The 18960-nt window shown below is 46.4% G+C and overlaps 1 protein-coding gene across 1 annotated transcript in view; it reads right to left on the reverse strand.

Moving 5' to 3' along the window:
* The window catches only part of PAQR5 (progestin and adipoQ receptor family member 5), a 71904-nt gene that overhangs the window by 30396 nt on the left and 22548 nt on the right, over positions 1–18960 (reverse strand). The window contains exon 2 of the mRNA XM_059697006.1: positions 10530–10694. Coding sequence (XP_059552989.1) covers positions 10530–10580 — 51 coding nt within the window. The 5' untranslated portion in view covers positions 10581–10694. The remainder of the gene's footprint in view (positions 1–10529; positions 10695–18960) is intronic.

Here is an 18960-nt window from a genome sequence, read left to right on the forward strand (position 1 = left end):
TTTTCTCCACATTCTTACCAGAACTGTTGTTTGTTGATTTGTTAATTGTAGCCGTTCTGGTAGGTGTGAGGTGATACCTCACTGTAGTTTGAATTTACATCTCTCTGATGACTAGTGACATTGAGGTGTTTTTTTCCCCATATATCTCTTGGTCAACTGTATGTCCTCTTTGGAGAAGTGTCTATTTGTCCATTGGCCACTTATTAATTTATCGGGAGAAATTCTGAAAGTCAGCATAGTTTACCCTTTCTGCCTAGTACAGTTATTCCTATTAAAATAGCTGGAGTAGCCACAAAACCAATAAATATAGAGCATATTTCTAAATAGAGTTATAAAAGAAGTGAAGGGGAAAATAGAATGTTAAAAGGAAAATAGCAAGAATATGAAACTCAATCCAAAGAAAGCAAAAAAGCAAAGGATAACTAAACAGAGAAAACAGGACAAATGGAAAGCACTTAAGATGATCGAAACAAATGCAAATATGTCAATACTTGTTATAGATATAATCAGACTAAACTGTCCAGTTAACAACAAATACTGTCAAACTAGATAAAATCCAACTATGTGTAATTTACATGAGACACAGTTACAATATAAGGACAGGGAGGGATTGAAAGTCGAAGGAAGGAAAGAAAGAAACCAGATAAATACAACACCACAAAGCTGGAGTGTCTGCACGACGGTCAGATTCAAGACAAAAAGCATTACTAGACACAAAGAGAATCCCTATGAAATAATAAGAAATTTACTTCCCCAGGAAGATATAACAATTATAAACTTGGATATACCTAAAAAACACAGGCTCAAAATATATAAAGTAAAAATTTACTTATCTACAAGGAATAATTCACAAATCTGCTATCATAGTGGAATATTTTAATACATCTCAATTATGGTAGATGAAGCTGAACAAAATTAGTAATAATATAAAATTCTTTGACCTTGTGGGACATACATGGAATGCTGCCCCCAGCTATTGGAGACTATAAATATTTTCAGGTACACTTAGAAGACTTATGAAAATTGATCATGTGTTAGATCATACAGCTAGTCTGAACAAATTTCAAGGCCTGGAATAACACAGAGGGCATTCTCAGACAACAATCAATTAAGTTAAATCGATAACATTAAAACTCCATTTTACACTTGGGAATTAAAAAAATAAACATGTCTAAGCAATCATAAGTCATAAAAAATCAAAATGGACATTAGAAATTAATTAGAATAACACATATAGGCTGAAGTTAAAGCAAAACGGAATCAGATATAAGGCAGCGATTAACTTAAGAAGTCAGAGGAGGAACAGAAAATAAAATAAACCCAAAGTAGAAAAGATTAACCATAATAAAGGAACCCTAGCCAGTTTGGCTCAGTGGTTGGAGCATCAGCCCACGGACTGAAGGGTCCCGAGTTCGATTCCAGTCAAGGGCATGTACTTCAGTTGCAGGATTGGTCCCAGGCCCTAGTCAGGGTGCATGTGGGAGGCAACCAATCAATTTCTCTCACATCAATGTTTCTCTCTCTCTCTCTGTCTCTCACCCTCCCTTCCACTTTTTCTAAAAATCAATGGAAAAAATATCCTCGGGTGAGGATTAACCCAAACAAAACAAAAATAAACAAAACAAAAAAACAATGGAATTGGAGATATAAAATACATAATAGAAGCTCCACTGAGTCCAAATTTGCCTCTTTTCAAATATTAAAAAATACAAATTGGCAAGATTAATTCAGAAGAGAGAAAAACAAAAATCACATGATTATGCCAGTAGATGCAGAAAAAGCATTTAATGAGATCCAATACCCTTTCATAATAAGAAAGCACTCAAAAAATAGAAACAGAACTTGTTCAACCCAATAAAGCCCATCTATGAAGAACCCACAGGTAATGTACTTCTTTGTGTGTGTGTCTCTGAAGGGTTTTTTCCACTTAACCCCCTTCACCTTTTCACCCAGCCCCCCAACCACCCACTAACATGCACACTTACTGACAGAAAATGGAAAGCTTTCTCCTTAAGATTAGGAACAAGACAAGGATGCCTGCTCTCACTATTTCTATTCAGTGTCATAGAGGAGGGTCTAGCTAGGTCAACCTGACAAGGAAAGAAATAAAAAGCATCTAAACTGGGAAGGAAGAAGCAAAAGTATTTGTAGATGACATGATCTTACATATAGGAAATCTTAAAGGATTCACTAAAAAACGACTGACCTAATAAATGAGTTCAGCAAGGTTGCAGTATATCAGATCAATATACCAAATTCAGTTTCATTTCTATATACAAGCAGTGAACAGTCTGAAAATCAACTTAAGGGAACAATTTCATTTATAACAGCATCAAAAACAATAACATATTTAGAAATAAATTTAACAGATTATTTTAATGGTATAAGACCTGTACACTTAGAACTACAAAACATCATTGAAAGAAATTAAAGAAGACCTAAATAAATGCAAGGACAACCCATGTTCATGGATTAAAAGAGTTAATATTATTAGAATGATAATGCTCCCCAAATTGATCAACAAATTCAATGTAATCCCTATCAAAATTCTGTGTGTGTGTGTGTATGTGTGTGTGTATGTGTAGAAACTAACAAGCTGATCCTTAAATTCATATGGAAATGCAAGGAATCCTGAACAGCCAAAACAATCTTGAAGAAGAACAACAAAGTTGAAAGTCTCACATTTCCCAAAACTTATTACAAAGCCACATAATCAAGACAATGTGGTACTGGCATAAGAATAGACAAATAGATCAATGGAATAGAACTTACAGTACAGAAAGAGCCCTTGTATTTATAGTAAATTGATTTTTAATAAAGGTGCCAAGGCAATTTAATGAAGAATAGTCCTTCTAACATATGGTCCTGGAACTACTTGATACTCATACATAAAAGAAAAGACTAAAGTTGGAATCTTTTCTCACGCCACATGTAATAAATGGATCACAAAAGAGATAAAACTCTTAGAAGAAAATATGAGTAAAACCTCATGACCTTGTTATCATCAACAAACGACAAGTGCTGGCGAGGATGTGGAGAAAAAGGAACCCTTGTGCACTGCTGGTAGGAATGGAGACTGGTGCAGCCACTGTGGAAAATAGTATGGAGTTTCCTCAAAAAATTAAAAATGGAACTCCCATTTGACCCAGTGATCCCACTTCTAGGAATATATCCCAAGAAACCAGAAACACCAATCAGAAAGGATATATGCACCCCTATGTTCATTGCAGCACAATTTACCATAGCTAAGATTTGGAAACTACCTAAGCGCCCATCAGATGATGAGTGAATTAAAAAGCTGTGGTACATCTACACAATGGAACACTATGTTGCTGTAAAAAAGAAGGAACTCTTACCATTCGCAACAGCATGGATGGACCTGGAGAGCATTATGCGAAGCAAAATAAGCCAGTCAGAGAAAGATAAATATGATTCCACATGATCTCACTCATTTATGGAATATAATGAACAACATAAACTGATGCACAAAAATAGATAGAGACAGAGAAGCATTGAACAGACTGTCAAACTTCAGTGGGAAGGCAAGGTGGGGGGGGTTAGAGATCAATCAAAGAACTTGTATACATGCATATAAGCCAGTGATGGCAAACCTATAACACGTGTGTCAGAGTTGACACGCAAACTCATTATTTTGGTTGATTTTTCTTTGTTAAATGGCATTTAAATATATAAAATAGATATCAAAAATATAAGTCTTCGTTTTACTATGGTTGCAAATATCAAAAAATTTCTATATGTGACACGGCACCAGAGTTAAGTTAGGGTTTTTCAAAATGCTGACATGCCAAGCTCAAAAGGTTCGCCATCACTGATACAAGCAATGGACCCAGACACTAGGTGGGTGAGGGCATGTGCCGGGGTGGGAGGAGGGTTATGGCTGGGGGGAGGTCAATGAGGGAAAAAGGAAACATATGTAATACTTCAAACAATTAAAAACAAACAAACAAAAATCTTCGTGACCTTAGATTAGCCAAAGGTTTCTTAGATATGACACCAAAAGCACAAAGAACAACACTAAAATAGATAATATCAAAATTTAAAACTTTTGTGCTTCTAAGGATACCACAAATAAAGTGAAAAAAATTAACACATAGAATGGGATAAAATGCTTGCAAATCATAAGCTGATAAAGGACTTGTATCCAGAAAATATAAATAACTTTTACAACTCAACAGTAAAAACACAAATTGGCCCAATTTAAAAATGGGCAAGTGACTTGAGTAGACATTTCTCCAAAGATATACAAATAGCCAATAAACACATGAAAAGATGTTCAACATCACTAATCATTAGGGAAAAGCAAATCAAAACTACAATGAGAGCCTGGACAATGTGGCTCAGTGGTTGAGCTTCCACCTATAAACCAGGTAATGGTTCAATTCCTGCTCAGTGTACACGCCTGGATTGTAGGCTCCCTCCCAGTGTGGAGCATGCAGGAGGCAGCCGATCATGATTCTCTCTCATCATGGATGTTTCTATCTCTCCCTCTCCCTTCCTCTCTGAAATCAATAAAAATATATAAAAATATACATATCAATAAAAAAATATATATATTAAAAAAACTACGAGATACCACCTCATACTCCTTAGGATGGCTACTATGTATTAAAAACAAAACAAAACTCAAACAACAGTGTTGGTGAGGATGTGGACAAATTGGAACCCTTGTGCTTGTCGATAGGAATGTAAAATGGCACAGCCACTGTGGAAAACAGAACGGTGGTTCCTCAAAAACTTAACAATTACCAAATGACCCAGCAATTCCACTTCTGGGTATATACCCAGAATAATTGAAAGGAGAGTCAAAGTATTCACAACAGCTAAAACATAGGTTCAAGCCAGTGTTCATGGAGAGAGGAAGGGATAAACAAAATGTGGTATATACGAACAATGGAATATTATTCAGCCCTAAAAAGGAAGTAAATTCTGGCATATGTTACAACATGAATGAACCTTGAGGACATTATGTTAAGTGAAATGAATAAGCCAGTTATGAAAGGACAAATATTGTCTGATTTCACTTATATGAAGAACTAGAGTAGTCAAATTCATAAAGACAGAAAGTATAATGGTAGTTGTCTGAGGCTGGGGGGAGGGGAAATGGGAGTTATTGTTTAATGGATGTCGAGTTTCAGTTTTATAAGATAAAAAGAATTATGGAGATGAATGGTGGGGGCAGTTGCACAACATGTGAATCTATTTAATACCACTGAACTGTGCACTTAAAAATGTTAAGATGGTAACTTTGATGCTAAGTATATTTTACAATAAAAAACTTCAGCACAGAGTTCCACATGACCCAATAATTCCGCTTGTAGGTGCGTACCTAACAGAACTGAAAATATGTCTACAGAAAAACTAGTACACAAATGTTCACAGCAACATTACTCACAATAGCCAAAAAATTGAATTAACTCATGTGTCCATCAACTGATGAATGAATAAAGAACTATGGTGTATCTACATACTGGAATATTATCCAGCCATAACAAGTAAATGCAGTATTAACACGTGCTACTGCACCGTTGAACCTTGAAACCATTTTGCTAAGTGCAAGAAGGCATTTGCCAAAGGCCACCTACGGTATGAGCCCATTCATATGAAATATCCCAAACAGGCAAATCCATAGAGAGAGGAAGTAAATTAATGGTTGCCATAGGCCTGGGAGCAGGGGTGGAGGGGAGATGTCTGCTAACTGGTAGTTTCTTTCTAATGTGATGAAAATGTTCTAAAATTGATTGTGGTGATGGTTTTCTGCAACATGCTTTGTGTATGTAAACATACTAAATACCACTGAACTGTATAATTTTAAAGGGTGAATTTTATGGTATGTGACATGTTTCAACAAAGCTGTTACATAAAACAATTTTCCACAAATAAAATTCAGCTATAGAATTAAGTTGTTCCCTGAACAATTTTACAGGTTGCCATTAATGTAGACAAAAAGGTGAATGGTGCTCCCTTGGAGTAGGCTAAATGGTGGCCCTGCTCAGACATTTTACAATAAATCCTACCAAACACTCAGAAACGTGTAATTCTAATAGTATAAATTTTTCCATACAATAAATAAGCAACATTCTCCAACTTGTTTGTGGTTGGCATAATCTTAATTCCAAATCCAGGCAAAGGGTAGTATAAGAAGGAAAAATTATAGGCCAGCTCATTAAATAGATTTAAGGATCCTAAACAAAATATTAGTTTATGGATTCCAGCAATAGATTAATAGAATATTACACCATGACCAAGTTGTATTTAAATGCAAGGTTAGTTTAACATTAGTAATCAATCAATGTAACTCACCACATTAACAGTTTAAATGAGTCCTATACGACCACCTCAAAAGATATAGATACAGAGGGGGGGAAAGGTCCTGTAAAATTCATTCCTAATTAGTGAAAAAAATTCCTAGGAAACTAGGGATAAAGAAGATTATTCTTAACCTGATAAAGATTATTTACACACACACACACACACACACACCCAAACATTCTATTAAATGATGAAATGTTGAAAGCATTTCTTTTGATTACAATAAAGAGGAAACCAAGATGACTGCAATCAAGACTGCTATTGCATCTTAATAAGCTCCCAGGTAATTCTGATGCTGGTGATCCAAGGATCCACTGAGAAATCCTGGGCTAGAGGAACCATTTCCCTGTTGAGATGGCTCCTTGCTCCTGGGCGCCCAAGTCCACCCACCTACCCAACACCACTCCCAGCCATTTGCTGGCCTATGCTTCCTTTCTTTCATAATAATCCCACTGTTTTATTTAATTTAAATATATATATAATTTTAGAGAGAGAGGAAGGGAGAGGGAGACATAGAAACATCAATGAGAGAATGTGCCCTAAGGGGACTCAAACCAGCAACCTCCTGGTGTCCGCTGCAATGCTCAGCCAAACCAGTGAGCCACACCGGCCAGGCTGTTCTGTTTAATTTTTCTTGGATCTTCACAATAGCCCTGTGAGACTGGCCCGCCAGATACTACCTCCTTTTTACAGATGCGGAAACTGAGGCTTAGAGGGTCTCCAGTCTTGTCGGAATTCCCACAGGAAGTGGCAGAGCTGCCGTGCGAGGCTGGGAGATTCTCTTTGCTAAGCACCTCAGAAAATCCCCTGCCTTGTGCCCTGGACTAAGGCATCTGGGCCGGCCATGTGCTCACCTGTAACCTGCAGGCCAAGGCTGTAGTTAATAAAAGATTTCTCAATTTGACACAAAATGCCCTTGTTTCGTGTCAACGTGTCATGCTATATCCATGTGAACTGCTATCTGGACATCACTATTGTCTCTAAATTGGGTCTGTGTAGGAATCAGCCCCTAGATATTTCTTCTATCCCTTAGCTATTTGTTCAAATCTTTAATAACTGGCGAACATACCCAGGCCTGTTTTTAGCTACAAGGGAGACTAGAAATTAGGAGGCATATACCCAAGTCCCACCTTGTAAGGAAAGGGAGAAACTGCCCTTTCCTGTGAGGAATCTCTCAGCCAGGAATGTGCCAGAATTATAATTCGGACAATGCCGAGAGGTGGTGGGTGTCCTGCTCTCCCGGGCCCCATGGGTGAGGCTCAGAGAGGGTGGGGAAGTGCCTCAGGCCACACAGCTGGTTAATACACAGGGCAGAGGTCCTAACCAACAGCTGGAGGGCCTCGGGGAAGGGAGGGGACATCTGCAGCTGGTTGAAGGAGGAAGCCAGAAAGGGGAACAGAGCGTAGGGCAGTGATGGCGAACCTATGACACGTGTGTCAGAGGTGACACGTGAACTCATTTTTTTGGTTGATTTTTCTTTGTTAAATGGCATTTAAATATATAAAATAAATATCAAAAATATAAATCTTTGTTTTACTATGGTTGCAAAGATCAAAAAATTTCTCTATGTGACACGGCACCAGAGTTAAGTTAGGTTTTTACAAAATGCTGACACGCCGAGCTCAAAAGGTTCCATCACTGGTGTAGGGGGTAAGAAAGCCTTCTTCAAACAGGGGTCAAGAGAATGTCCACGCTGGTGGGGAGACTAAAGAGACCACTGGCGTGGCTAGAGAAGAGGGTGCAGAACGGGAAACCGAGCAGGAGGTGGGTAGGAGCCAGGCCTGCCTAATACCAGGCTAGGAAGCCTGGGTTCGAGTCTGTGTGAGGGGCTGCTCAAAGTCTGCCCACATGCTCTACTGATCCAAGTCAGCTGGAGGACTTAGGAAAGTCAACAGTAATGATGGGAGCCAATATTAGTTCACCATAGGCCAGGCACTTCACACGAGTTATCTCACTTAACCCTCAGCATACTCCTAGGAAGCAGATACTAGTATCCCCCCATGTTACAGATGGGGAAATTGAGGTAGACAGATTAAGTATCTTGCCCAAGGTCACTCTGCAGACTGTCTTGGGACCCACAGAATCCACCAAAAGTAAGCTTAACATTTATATGAAGTCTCCTATTTTATTTTTTTATGCAAGTTATGCATTTTTCTCTTTCATATACTTGCACCTGTTTTAATACCAAAAATTGCCTTTCCCTTCTCTCACCAAATCCTCCTGTAACACTACCTTCCAGGTGGGTGGAGCCACTCTGTTTTCTCATCTGGGGCAGGAACCGTGGGCATGATGCCGGGAAGCCCAGTAGTGGGTGTGGGAGCCCAAGGAGGGTTTTGATGTTGGTTCTCCACCTCTGGTTAGTGCCATTTTACTAAAAAGGGTACTTCCATCTCCCTCATTTACAGAAACTGGACAGAGAAGACATGATCATCTTTTTAGCGTCCTGAAGTCTCCTGGTCCTCGTCTTTGGAGTTCCAGCAGGTTACCTAAAGCTCCCATTGAGACCACCCTACACTTCTTTCCTGCACATGCTCTGAACCCGACCTTGACCGGAACACCCAGGGAGATGTCCGATGATCGCCATCCTGAGTCCCACCCCTGCCCTGAGATCTCCCATTTCCAGGTCTTTGCTCACACTATTCCTCCCACCTGGAATGCTCTTCCTGCAACCCGCACAACACATCTGAAAGGCGGCCCTTCACTGGGCCGTCCCTCCCCGCTTCCCCTAACCTGCGGTCAGTGCCCAATCCCTCCTCTAACCCTATTTGTCCCTCTTTTGGGACACACCCTCACCCACTTTGCAACAGAGGTGCTCGTGCAAGGGCAGGATTTGTGTGTGATTATTCCACAGAGTCATGCCTTGTACAGAGTCATGCCTTGTACAGAGCAGGCAGTCAGTAAAAACGTAACGAGTGCATGGGCCAAAGAGTCACCTTGCGATCCCACCAATCACAGCCACCAGTGCTCTCTCTGAGGGTAGATCAGCCACCTAAACCCTCGCACCAGGAAGGCAAGTGGATGGCCCTGTGGGACCCGAGGCAGGCGCTCTGCTCAACAGCCAGGCAACCCCGCTTCATTCTGATGTGTCTGTTACCTGCTGCACTCCTCACGTCTTCCCACCAACAGCCCCGCGTCGTCGTCTTCGGTTTCCCCTCAGTGTCATCTTGCCGGCATCACCCAGCTTCACCTGCTGTCAGGGAGAGCGCCTGGCGGTGCATCTCCTGCTAACCTTCCATTCACGCTGCTGTGGAGCGCCGTCCGCGCCTGGGGGTCGACCACGTGCCAAGGAGCGCGCCCTCCCTCCGGGACCCCCTCCAGGTGAGAAGGCCGGCCCTGGGCTAACGCTTCTCCAGCCAAAGAGCAAGGAAATTGGACACGGAAACGAGGGCATCGCGAAGCGGTGTTTTCCGTGCAAGGGAAGGAGGGCTGGCCCCAGCTGGCCAGAGCGCAGCTCACCAGAAGGCCGGCCTCCCCGAAGGCGTGCTTCACGTGCAGGCTGCCAGGAGCCCCGGTGTTCTGGGACGACTGCCCCTGAGTTCCCAGGCTCAGGAGACCAGGGCGGGCGAAGGCCTACCAACACCCTTCTCACCACCTTGACCCCTGCCCGGCCCGGCCTCCTGTCTTCACCTCGGGCCCGAGTCCAAGCACCCAAGGGAGGATCTAAAAAAACCCTCTGCCCAGCAAGATGATGGTGGCTTCACCTCCTCCGCTTAAGCCTGTAGTCTCAGCGACGTCACTTCAGGATAAAATACAGATGTCACAGGGAAGGGTTATGCCAGTGGTTCTCAACCTGTGGGTCGCGACCCCTTTGGCGGTCGAAGGACCCTTTCACAGGGGTCGCCTAAGACCATCCTGCATATCAGATATTTATATGATGATTCGTAACAGTAGCAACATGACAGTTATGAAGTAGCAACGAAAATAATTTTATGGTTGGGGCACAACATGAGGAACTGTATCTAAAGGGCCAGAAGGTTGAGAACCACTGGGTTATGCCATAAACAGTTTCGGGAGCACTTCCATTTCCAGGCTGGGTGTAAGTGAAGGAACAGGAAGCTCTCCCCCGCGAGGAGTCTGGGAGGAAGGCTTTGAAGAGAGCGGGCCTGCACAGAGCTGCCTGAGGACAGAGCCATCCCCGGCTGCAGAGGCCACATCCTCGCCACCACCTGGAACTCAGCCACGCGAGGGAGGGCACCTACCTGGGGCATCTGGTCTATGCTGAACAGCCTGGGCAGTTTGAGGCTCAGCATCCTGAGGCCGGGCGGGGAAGGCCAGTGGGTGGTCGCTGCTCTCCGTCACCGGGCCTCACTCGAAGGGCTCACATGGCCGGGGAGCCTCTGGCCAGCGGGTGCCCGGCTGCTTCCCTGAAAGAGGAGCGTAAAGAAACCCGGTCTGTGTCGGCCCAACTCCAGCTGGATCAAGGCTGTCAGGTGTGAATGGATCAGACCTTGCTTACGTGGCAAAATAACCAGGCATTCCTAAAACCAACAGGCAAACTATCCGACCGTGGAGGCACTCCAGAGCACTGGAGGGAAGGTATGACATCGGAACATGGGCGATCACTAAACTGTAGGGCTGGAACGGGCCGCAGAGGGCACCCCAGCCCCTCACACTGCACACGTGGGTCAGAGGGGTGGGTAACTTCCCCAGGTTGCACAGCTAGGGGAGGGCCAGGACTGCTCACTTCCCGCTGCACCGCGTGCTGCCCCTGGACAGACGGTGGGGCCCCACATCTGCGTCCACCCAGTGGGCAGAAGAGGACCGAGAGCCATGCTCCCAACCACCCAAGGAGAAGCAGCCCTTCCGGAAGGCAAACCAGAGCGTGTCTGCCCCAACACGAAAGAACCAGACCAGGAAAACCCATCGCATTGATGGAGACAGAGCACCTCGGACTAACAAGGTTGCTTACATGTAGGAGTAAGACTGCTTAACAGCTGTGACTAATGTGAACTAGAGAAACTCAAGTCCCCGGGACAGGCCCAAGAAACAGAAAAACACAAGCTGGGTTAGCAAAGGAAGAGCAGAGCTCGGAATGTACCACAGTCCACGCTTCCTCTGCCCCATTAGCATTGGGCCCAAATCTGCCACCTCTTAGAGCCCCCTGAGGGTTGGGTCCCTGTCGCTGAAGCCCTCAGGCCCTGCCTGTGCCTCTGCCGTGGCCTGAGCCACATCCTCCTGCAGGAAAAGCCACCTGCCTGGGCCTGGTTCCCTGATGTCGGAGAAGACACTCCGGATGCTTGGAAACTCAGGTGGTGCCTGGCTCATCCTGGGCCTTCATAAAACATGTATTTAATTCTGTTAATTTAAGCAATGCTGTTCCTCCTCTGAACGTAAGGTGTGGGTTTTGTGTCTGTGTGGTTTGTTTACGCTTTTACTTCTTATAGTTCTTTATGCTCTGGCATTATGTAGCAAAATCGGTTGTATTTGTTTCATTGTCATAAATGTGCCATCTTAACAACACTGATGTATTACTCACAATAGTCAAAAGGTGGAAACAACACACAGGTCCATCCGCAGAAGGATGAACAAAAGAACAAGTAAACAAGGTGTGGCCATACAATGGAATGTTATTCCTTTTTCAAGAAAAAAGAAGTTCTGACGCATGCTACAACATGGGTGGAGCTTGAACACATTATGTGAAGTGAGAGAAGCTAGTCACCAAAGGCCAAGTGTATGGTTCCACTTAGTGAGGTACCGAGAGCAGGCAAACTCACAGAGACAAAAAGTAGAATAGGGGTTGGGTGGAGGGGAGACCGGGAAGTTTTGTAATGGGCATAGAGTTTCTGTTGGGGATGATGGAAAGTTCTGGAAATGGGTAGTAGTGATGGTTGTACAGCAACCATGTGAATATTCACTGAATTGTACACGTAAAATGGTTGAAAGGGTAAACGTTATGTTGCACATATTTTACATTAAAAAAGTTATGTAATATTTCCAAATTACAGAATAATTAAGAGAATACTTTTTTAAAGCACATGTACACTTTACCCAGGTTAAAACAACGAAAGTTAATGCTTTGCAAACAAACAGCGCTGATGTGAGTGGGACTCCGCGCACCTTGGTTCGCTTGGCTTTCCAGGTCTCAGTCGCCAAGCCGGCAGCACCACGGATCCACCAGTGGCAGCACCTGAGATGGAGGCCCGGTGCTGGGGCATCTCAGGGGCACCAGCAAAACCCAGCTCCCGGCTGCGTCTTCATAGACCTGCCCCCTTGGTCCTCCCCGGGGTCCCCCCAATGTCATGGGCAGGAAGAAGAAAAGAGATGGTCCCTGCTCTCACAGCACACACTATCCAGGGAGGATGACCACACGAAACCTCAAAAGTGAGGGGTAACAGGGCCCCTGGTTAGATGGCAGAGCAGGCACATGCTGTGCTCGCCTCCTCCCGTCACCACATCAACATTATAGCACGGTCACCCCGGAGAACCGTCTGAAGACCAGCCGAACAGAACTCCGGTAACTAACGGGCTGAATGTCAACTGTAACTGAAAAAATAAAGTAAAATAATAAAAAAGTGAGAGGTAAGGCAAGTGGTACATGATTCACCCACGGCTTCATCCAGCCACTGTTCACTGCATTTTTATCATGTGATGAGGACGGGGGAGGGCTGAGGTGCAGCTGATGACTCTCGGTGGGCTGCTCCAGCTTGAAGGAAAAGGTGAGAATTTAACGGACATAAACATGGTAGAGGTTTGTGACACACAGAATACAGGAAAGTGGGTATCCTCTGTGCCATTCTATTTTTTGTTACATAGGAAAAAAGATGGATAAGGCTGTCCCTGTTCCCAAGAAATGTATAAAGAAAGAGATGAGACAGATATGCACCAACCCACTAGCACAAGTCACCCTGAGAATAGGGGAGACCCTCACCCACTCTGCACCCAGCCCGTGAGGTCACCCTGCTGCCTGCTCTATCTCGTTCACCCTCACCACGCCATCTCAGGAAGCTGGCAGAGCAGGTGAGGACCCGGGACTAGATTCAAGCCACACGGGTTCAAAGCCCGGTTTGCCATTTCCTTTGCGATCCTGGGCAAGGGACCTAACTCCACGTGCCTCAGTGTCCTCGTCTGTAAAATGCACACAACAGTAGTACTTTCTTCGCAGCGTTGTTGTTATGGTCAAAGAGAGAGAAGCCATGTAAAGGGCCTGCTATAAAGTAAGGTTCCAGCCAATCCTTGCTGCTATCACTAATTTTCACAGAGAAAATTAATTGTATATTTTACAGGCAGGAAAACTCAGGTATCAAAAAGCTAGGGGGCTTGCCCTAGATGACACATGACTTGCATCTGAACTCCAGCCTGGCTGCAGCCAGGGTCACATGCCCCCCTCGGCAAAATTACAGACAACTTTCAAACAGCTGACTGTTCATTAAAACCGCGATCATCGCGTCCGGTAACGCAGTGTTCTCCACGCTGCAGGTCACAACCTGTCAGTAGATCATAAAATCGACTTAGTGGGTCATGACGAGCACTTAAACACAGAATAGTATGAAAAATAATAGAACAAAGTATCAGTGTGCTGCCTAGAGTCAAGGTAAGTATTGCTCTGTGATATTCCTGTTGGTTATGCATGTTAAGCTATACACGTCTGTTATGCTGTTCTTGCCAATATTTGTGTGCTGGGTTAGGAAAAAAGGTATTTCTTACGGAAGGTCACACTCAAAAAAAGTTAGAGAAAACGTGCAAATGCCACCGGACACGTGTACTGATTGCGAGGAGCTATGGCTTTTAAAAATGTCATGTAGAGTCACACACCCATGATGTGTCTGTGGGGCTTGGGGGACCAATGCTTCCGGATATCTAGACAAAAGGGCTGGGCAGGAAGCCCCTCCTGACAGTCCGTGGTATGTTGTAGCGAGCACCCTGGCCCCCTGAGCTTGGAGAATGTTCAAGAAGCCTTCTGAGGAGGTGCGACAGGAGGGAGGCGCATGGGGCTGGGGACCAGGGAAGCCAAGGCCCGGTCTCCCCTGTGCCGTCTCCTAGATTCGACCTCGGCTGGGCTGAGTGACTCTCCCCGACTCATCGTTGTCATCGGTGAAATAAGCATATTGACATCTACCCAGTCAGAGCTGTGGGGAGTTAGAGTGAAATAATGGATATAAAGTTATTACTACAAATTCCAAGTAAATACCAGTAGTGTTACTTCCCCTAGCGGTAATGCCGCTACTATTGCTATAAATCACTACACACTCAGGAGAGGGGCCCATCCGCTGCAACAAGTCCTGGGGTGGGGGTCTGTAACCCGAGGTTAATAAAATTATAGGTAAAATCGTGTGTGGGCCTGTGTCTGCATGTGTGGGCACATGTGAGTACATAAACATGTATGTTTGTGTCACGGGGGACAGGCCATGGCTTTCAGTGTTGTCGCGGTGAGCTGGAAAGGTTCAGGACCCGTGGCCCCTTCCCAGGCCAGGAGTCACCGGGCCGGCTCTGACCGTGGGAAACGGGTGGACTCTCTGAGTCGTGTCCACCCGTCAGTGAAGGAGAAGAGTGTTCCTTTGCAGAAACCTGCTCCTGTGCCCAGACCCCGGCCCGCGGTCTGGAAGGCATGCCCGCAGCAGGTGAACTCCAGAGAATCTCATCTGCTGGCTGCGCTGGCCCACACCCAGGCCACCAGCCTGGCCCCACCCACGGGCCATGGGAGTGGTTCTCACTGCAGACCCTGCTCTCCCCGGGGTGGGGCGGGCAGGGCTGGGAAAGCGGGCCAGGGGGACCCAGCAGGCACTGACAGTGCCTGCCCGCTACTGAGCTGGGCACTGCGGGCACCATTACCACTGCGGGCCACCAGGGTGAGCCAGGTGGGGGAACCGCTCCCAGCCCCTCCCTGAAACTCCTGGGAATCTCCCACTCCCGCCAGGCTTCAGCCTACCCTCAGCTGTGCACACCTTCTCCCTGACCACTCTCTGCCTGCCTTCCAGGCCCAGGCCTCCCGGGAGCCTTCACTGCTCTCATCTTCCCCTGAGCACCTGACACGTGAGAGGGTGGCAATCAGACGCTGGTCAGGCGGATCCGGGTTCCAGCCCAGGCTCCTCTACGCACACGGACAGCCCTGGCGCGCACTGTGAGCCTCCTCGGCCGGGTCTCCTCCCTAACGCGTGAGCTGGGAAGTGAGTGCAATGATGCACAGGAGGCTCTCGGCACAGTGCGCGGCCTGCAGCCCCGCAGCAAACGGCAGTTACGGCCTTCGTTACACAGCCTCGGATTCTTTCAGGTGTGGTTGTTTCGGTGCCTACAATTTAGATTTCTTAAAGATGGGGCTAGATCTGCTTTTATATAAAAGGAGAGACAATAAAAACTTAACTGACTGTTTTACTCAAAGGCAGCCCATTGGTTTATTTGTCCATTCCTTCCTCCATCCATCACATAGTGAGTCTACGTGCCAGGCACTGCCCCGAGAGCGGGGGACGCAGTGGTGCGACCACAGCCGAGCCTTGGGGGGTCCCTGCAGAAGAAGAGAGCCACGCAGACCAGTGCCTGGGCAGGTCAGATGCCAGAGGGTGATGAAAACAAAATTCTGTGGAAGCATGTGGTGGGGACAGGGTCAGATTTGGGGGGAAGAAGCAGGGGAGGGCTACAGCTTTACAGAGAAGGTGACATTTGTTGTGAGCGCAGAGATCAGAAAAATCTGTCCGTTTGCAGAGGGCACAGCTGGCAGAAGGAACAGCGTGCACAAGGCTCACAGCTATGTTCTAGGACAGACAGTCACCCTTTGAGCTGCTTTAGCCGAGTGGGAGGTATGTGTCTTCTTCTGGCTAATTGGGGGCAAAGTTGGGGAGTGAGTGTGTGCGTGTGTGCGCGCGCGTGTGCGTGTGCGTGTACGTGTGTGTGTAGGAGGTGCCAGGAGGGAGCCCAGGGTTACCACGAGGCGGGGGCAGCCCCACCAAGGAGATGGTTTTTATCTCTTTTGGGGGGAACATTTTTGTTCTCAAATGTTTCCCCATGCTTGCCTGCTCACCCACGTTCTGGCAGGAGGCTGACGTGTGGGCAGGAGGGAGGGAAAGCTGGTAAGGGGGGGGGGCATTCCCTGGGGCGACTCCTTCTCACTGCCCTGGAGAAGCCTGCTGGCTCCTGCTGAGGATTCCAGCACCTGCCACCCAAAGCTGTGTTTGCCCTCCACTCTCCCCTCCCTAAACTGTACTTGCTGGGGCACCCGCTCACTCCTCCCGGCAGGTCTCTGTCACAGGTTTCTGTCTCTTGCCACAGACTCTCTCCCTGTTGTCGACTGTGCCCAGCAGCCGTGCAGGCATTTACTCTGCGCACAGTGACTCCCCAAAGCACTCCAGCCCTGTCCCAGGCACCGAGGACATGCAGACTTCCAGACTTCTTAGGTCTCTCTGAGCGCCTGCAGGAGCTCATGTCGGGTAGAGAGATGAGACGGACCAGAAACTGTCTGGGTGCGGGGATGGGAAACTCCAAGGAGCACAGAGAGGTGAGAAGAGCTGAACACAGAGTGTGGTAGAGACAAGGAAAAGGAGGATGGAGTGGGAGGAAAGTGTAGAAAGCAGACTTTGGGCTTCTGATGTGCTTTAAAAATAACAGGGTTACAAAAATAAAATAAAATAAAATAACAGGATTACACTGTCGTGGAGGATACATGACATTATCATTGGTCAAAGCCCATTCAATGTACTATAGAGAGTGAACCCTGGTGTGAACAATGGAGTTAATACTAGAGGCCTGGTGCACAAATTCGTGCACAAGTGGGGTCCCTTGGCCTGGCTGGCAATTGGGGCCGATTGGGCCGGCCACAGGAGGTTGGCTGTGGGAGCGCACTGACCACCAGGGGGCAGCTCCTGTGTTGAGCATCTGTTCCTGGTGGTCAGTGCACATCATAGCTACCAGCCAGTCATCCAGTCTTCTGGTCGTAAGGTCCAAACGGTTGCTTAGGCTTTTATATATATAGGTTGGTTCATCAGTTGTAACAAATGTATCTCACTAATGCAAGATCTTAATAATACAGACTTGGGGGAGGGCAAGAAGGGGCATATGGGAGCTCTCTATACCTTTTGCACAATTTTTCTCTAAACAGAAAACTGCTCTAAAAAACAAAATCTATTAAGAAAAAAAATCTAGGTAAACATTAAAAAAATCAAGGGCCCTCACATAAAAGCCCGACAAATCTGAAGACCTACAGCGCTGGACCGAGTTCACACATGATGACAAGTGGCTGCTCCTTCCCTGGCCAAGCGCTTGCTGCTTGCTCTCAGTTCAGTGTGGGCAGCCCCACACTCCTGCCAGACTCCGCTGGGAGCTCTGCAGGTGGGGCCCTGGGGGACAGGGTCAGGTGCCCAATCACAGGGAGAGAGCTGGGGTCTTGGAGCACCATCTCCCAGGGGTGGGGAAATGGTGACACCCATGAAGAAAGGGAGGAAGGTGAGGGCAGTTTTCAGACAAGGTGAATTTGATTGGCACAGATTTGCAGATTGAAGATATATGAGCACGTCTTGGAGGTGAAGTGGAGGCTACAGATCAATTTAGGAGGCAGAGAGACATGAGTTTCAAAGCACTGAGGTCCCCCAAGGGAAAGGAGCACAGAGGACCCAAGAGATAAGAAAAAGTCTGGGACATGGGGGTTGGAGGCAACACTAATAAAGGTGGGGCAGGACAGAGGGGTGATAAAGAGGATTCACCAGGACCTCGGTTTCCCTGGAAGGGAAAGAATAGGGACTGTGAGAGAAAGGGGTGAGCCGGGCTTAAGGAGGATGAGGTTGGGGCAGGTGTTGTGGGGCAACGTTGGGGAGCCAGCCAGGTGAGAGGCAGGGCAGCCAGCAGATGCCTGCCATCTGCCTAGGATAGAGCAGTCCCTGTGCTCTCCGCTGGCCCTGGGAGCAGAAATGGAGAGTGGACGCAAATACACTCTATCACTGACTCATTCACAGCACACACCCTGAATATCTGCTATGTGTCCAAGGCTATGGCAGGATACGGGGATGGAGAAACAGATAAGACAGTTCTATCCCTTAAGAGCTCACCTGCCAGGGTAGAAGATTGACACTAATAATTGACACAGAGCACGTCTGATGAGCTGTTAGAACCAGATGCTTCTGGGGAAACACAGAGGAGGGACATCACACTAGGGAGTCAGGAGAGACTTCTTGAAGAAATGGAACTTGAGCTGAGTCTTGAAAATAAACAGGAGCACAGCAGCCGCAGAGGAGAGAGGGCGTTCTAGGCTGAGGGTGCAGTAGGAGCCAAGGGAAGGAGGTCGAAAGAGTGCACAATTCTGGGAGCTGTCCGCAGTTCCTCCAGGGTGGTGGAGGGCATGGAGTCACAGGCACCAGGGTGGTCCTGGAGAAGACCCAGATGAAGACGAGTGCACCCCATCTGAATGTCGTAGGAATGAGTGCCTTAGGGGGCTGGTGAGTTAGGATTCGGGGCGGGGGGGTGTCTCAGGGATGGTGATGGGAGAGAGGATGGTGACCCTAGGTCAGATAAGGAGAATTCTGAGGAGTGGATATTTCAAATATTTGGAATATCCATTTCAAATCCTGGCTCCGTCATTTACTGCACACCTCTGGCAGATGACCTAATCTCTTCAACTTGAATATTCTTATCACTTAAAAGAGGATAATGAAAGTATCAATGGCTCCTGTGAGGATGAAAGACCATGGGATCTATCAGAAAACCAGCACT

Source organism: Myotis daubentonii, chromosome 1, assembly GCF_963259705.1.
Source record: "Myotis daubentonii chromosome 1, mMyoDau2.1, whole genome shotgun sequence".
NCBI classification, from domain to species: Eukaryota; Metazoa; Chordata; class Mammalia; order Chiroptera; family Vespertilionidae; genus Myotis; species Myotis daubentonii.